The sequence below is a fragment of the Hordeum vulgare genome, chromosome 2H, assembly GCF_904849725.1.
Source record: "Hordeum vulgare subsp. vulgare chromosome 2H, MorexV3_pseudomolecules_assembly, whole genome shotgun sequence".
Lineage (NCBI taxonomy): Eukaryota > Viridiplantae > Streptophyta > Magnoliopsida > Poales > Poaceae > Hordeum > Hordeum vulgare.
Genome location: NC_058519.1, coordinates 402986771 through 402991133, shown reverse-complemented (window position 1 = coordinate 402991133; position 4363 = coordinate 402986771). Strand labels below are relative to the sequence as shown.

Here is a 4363-nt window from a genome sequence, read left to right as displayed (position 1 = left end):
TTACATTCTGTTTTTACGTATAGAATAAGATGAAATTTATAGAATATAAAATTACGACACGTTGATGTTAAAATAGAGAGGAATGAAGAATAACTAATTCTCATCTATTTTTCACCCCCTCTATTTTCCCACCAATGCACCATAATTTTAGTTTTTATTATTTGTTTCTTATTTCATACGAAAAAGAGACCGTAAGAAAATATGTAGTCATCATAAATTATATTTTATGTCACGTAAAATTACAAACATAAAAACATAGTGTAAAATATACATGAAATGCGATTTTTCTGATCTTATGATCTATATTTTTAATTTTTTACATCAAATTTTACATAATAAATCAATATAAATGTAACTATTGACATTCCAAATGTAATTTATTTATTAAATGGTTTAAGATTACCTGAGTGAAGAATAAGTTATTTTGCATCCTGTGTTAGTTACCATTACTTAAATTTTATACGTTGTATGTAGTATCTATTAAATCGGAGAGTATGTATGTGTAATATGTAATCCGTCATAAAATTCTTAGCTTAGGTTTTCTACAAATGGATGTATCAACATATTAAATCGTGACTACATACATCCATATCTAGATAAATGTAAGACAATATTTTGGAGACGGAGGAAGTAGTATATAAGAATGTTTAGGGAGTATATGTATTACCTTTTTGATAGTATGTTCCGTATTTTGAGTATGTTCATTTTTACGTATAAATATATATCTATTTCGTAAATATAATAAAAACCGTGGGCCTACTTGCAATTTTTTCATGTGACTCATTTGGAAGTAGCTTACATATAGTATATCAACATATTTTAAATGATAAATTACTATATATGAGACATGCGGGGTAACTACTCCTAAATTGTAGGATTTATTTTTTATATAAAAAATCATATATATAAACAAAAGCATTCCTATGAAGAAATCCTCTTCTGAGCCCGAGCTCATCTGTCCCCTCTCACGAAAAAAATCAAAACAAATATTAAAAAATTTAAAAAATTCCAATTTGTTTTTGTGTCATAGATATTTTGATGCGTGAGGTTCACTTAAAATTTTAAGTTATTTGGACATCCGAACAGCTCTCGGCAAAAAAGACAAATCGGGTCAAAAAAATTGTGAACAGTCAACCTTTTTCACATACCCATATTTTGTCTTTTTTGCCGAGAAATGCTTAGATGTCCAACTAACTAGAAATTTAGGGCCAACCTCACTCATCAAAATATGTGCAACACAATAAAATGGAATTTTTTGAATTCGTTTAGTATTTGTTCTGATTTATTTCGTCGGCGCGGGTGCAGATGCACCCGAGAGCCGAAACCCCGCGTCCCCTATTTGGTTTCTTTAGGGAAATTGCAATCATAGCCACATGCTTTCCTTGGGATATGGTCTAGCTCTTTCCCTTCTTAGCATCTTCTGAATTTTAAGTGATTGAGGTTTATTTCCTTTTTAGATCGGATTGGACCACCGCATATGCATGCAAGCTCTGCCCATAGGCTGACATGTCTGCGCGTGACAGATTAAGGCAGACCACGGCATATGTGCTACGGTTCCAAGCCCATCGAAGGGCAAAGGGAAGGGCAAAGGGACTCACGCAGGTCATGGCTCCACAACTCATTAAGCTAGCATCCTTGCTGGAAAAAGTGATGCTTTGCACAAGCGAGGCAGACTCCATTAGCTGGCGTTTCACAACATCGGCTGCGCACATCGCCCGCTCCGCATACCTGCTTCAATTCCAAGGATCTACCCCGGTGCTAGGTATCAACTTGGTTTGCAAACCGTGGGCACCGCTAAAATGTCGCTTCCCTGTGGACTGCCCTGCTTGACGAGATCTTAACCGCTGATGCTTTGCTGCGGCGCGGTTGGGATAATAGCTATTTCTGCCTCCTTTGTGAACGAAGCCTGGAAACTCAGGTGCACGTTCTCATTAACTGTCCTTGGTCGCGTAGCTTCTAGATCTTTGTTGCCTACCTCAGCAACCTTCCGGTGCTCCTTCCTGCATCATGGTCTGCGACAAGCAGCCTAAATCTATGGGTGAGCAACTGCTACGAGGCTGCCAGCAAGGAAACCAAAAAACGTAACCCTTTCCGCCATTCAACTTCTGACGTGAAAAATTTGAAACGAGATGAATAGGAGTATTGTCAATAATGAATCTTTGAGGCTGGACAACTTTATTACGAAATTAAAGGAAGAGAACATGATTGGAGCAGAAATTCCTTTCGACCCGGGCTGATTAGCTTTGACCTTTTTATCGCTGTTTTTTTCTTCGTCCTTTCCGTAATTCTCTAGTGCCCGACCTGTTTGGGTTATCCTTGTACTCTGTTTCCTCTCCTGATCATAAATTTGGTAGAGTAACTACCAACATTCAAAAAAAGAAAACTCATGGAAGGGTCCAAACCATGGTTCCTAGCCCATGAGAAGTGCCATCGTTTTTTTTTTATCACTTTTGTTTTTGGTTGGCATTCCTCCATTCACCCGTGCCTTCTCCTCATGGCCTCATCGTACGCTCGCATCAATTCTTTCTCTTCTTCCATCAGCGCCATGCCCATCCTTTCCCATGATTTTATCCTCCAAACCTCAGATCCAGCGTCTTCGTCTCATGCCCCGATCCAGCCGACCGTCGTGCTCTTTTGACATTGTCCCAGCCCGTCGTGTTCCGCCATCCATGATTTGAGTGGTGTCCCTGCCCTCCTCACCACGGCCACGGAGTCGCGGTGGCAGAGCTCAACAAGCTCCAGCGCCCTCACCACGCCGACCCCTCCAGCTCCTCCTCTTCACCATGGCGTTGGTCGGGGTCCCTCGCCCTGCTTCAGCGACTGGCTACGGCCGTTGGATCTGCTTGGCGTGGCACTTCTCCTCCTCCTAGCAACTATGGCGCTGTTCTCTTGGGCGTACTCCATCACGGGGCAGTCGGCTAGGATCTGCCCAAGGATGTAAGGATGCTTTCCACTCTGTTGTGTCGTCGTGTTCGCCGCCGCGGCTGCCCACTTACTGACCCTCGTCCTGTTGTGCTGCAGAAAGAGCACGCAGTTCAGCATGTTGTCAGGCAACGAGATATTCCAGTCCGCGGGGGCGCAGGTCTGGAACAACCGGATCTACTGGCCTGGCATGAAGCCGGCGCAAAGGATTGCTCGACACGCGGATGGTAATCTCTCGATTCGTCCTCATTGATCAATTCATGGATTCATGTGTGCATTTGCCCGAACAATATTAGCTAGCCAGGCACGCCACTGTGTTTGTGCAATGCATTGTATTATCGATCTACTACGACAAATTCTAGGGAGCTGCAAACAAACACGGGGAGTGTGGTACCTGCCATGGTTCATACACCGAGGGTCCAGGCCATTTTGGTTACCTGAAGCATGCACTACCAGTTTTCAATATTGGATTCTTCAACTTTTGGATGTAGTCTAGTGTATCTGCAAGGTAACACCGATGAGAAGCTTACATAGCTTGGGTCTATGATCAAATTTGTTGTGATTCTTATACTTGTTACCCCAAGCCTTTGCAGGGCTGTAGCAGGGTTCTTCTTGTGGAGAAAGATCACCGAGAGTGAATTGCTAAACCTTGGTGATAGGCCTATGAAACTAGTATTCATTACGGATATCACAGTGCCACCTGTGCCTATCCGCCCTTCCATTTTTGTTGGTGGTGGAGAATGAGGTTTGGAGCGCAACTCCGTCAGTGGTGGCCGAGAGCAGCGAATAAGCGCATGAGGGGAGCGTGTCGAGGTCCAGGTTGCCATTGGCCGCCTGCCCCACCATCCTCTAACTGGCGAGTTTATTCCTCCGTGTGATGCTCCCTGTTAATCATAATTTGGATTATGTTGTATTTTTTTCTTCGCAAGTGATTCTTCCTTGGAGTTCATGTTCTATCTCCATCGAGCTTCAAATTTCAGAGATGGCTATTCCATGTAGCATGCGAGCTCTCGGACAAGTGAATTTGATTCTCACGAAGGTTGTTTATTCATTCCAGGGGTGTGATATTACAGCATGGATTAACTGAGTCTTTGTGTGTTGTTTTGCTTTAATACAGTAATCACCATGGTGATGGTATTTAGGTCGTCAACGCACTTGCCGCAGCATATTTTAATTATTTTCTCTTGCTTGTTCTCAAGAAATTAGTTTTTACGATTTTTTATTTTAGAAAAGGAGGTTAAACCCATGGTCTGCATCAATTAATGCATATAGTTATTTTTTATTAATTATTTCACAAAGGTTTGATAAAAACATGCATCAATTCATCTGAAGTAGTCACTCACACCTACAAACTCGATAACGTGGAGTGCTCTCACTCTCATATCTAAAATCAGTGTCATCGCCAATCCATTCACATAACATATCGAGACCAACAACCGGT

General features: G+C 41.9%; 1 protein-coding gene across 2 annotated transcripts; it reads left to right on the top strand.

Moving 5' to 3' along the window:
• The first annotated feature begins 2206 nt into the window (after positions 1-2206).
• Positions 2207-4009, top strand: LOC123430162. 2 transcript variants are annotated; one of them, XM_045114060.1, is made up of 3 exons: positions 2207-2937; positions 3022-3149; positions 3285-4009. In XM_045114060.1, exons 1-3 carry the CDS (start codon positions 2876-2878, stop codon positions 3416-3418), a joined length of 324 nt encoding a protein of 107 aa, XP_044969995.1. In that variant the 5' UTR covers positions 2207-2875; the 3' UTR covers positions 3419-4009. The 2 variants fall into 2 exon arrangements, 1 of the variants encoding a protein (XP_044969995.1); XR_006622879.1 differs by having other exon boundaries at positions 2209-2937; positions 3022-3430; positions 3516-4009.
• The last annotated feature ends 354 nt before the right edge of the window (positions 4010-4363 follow it).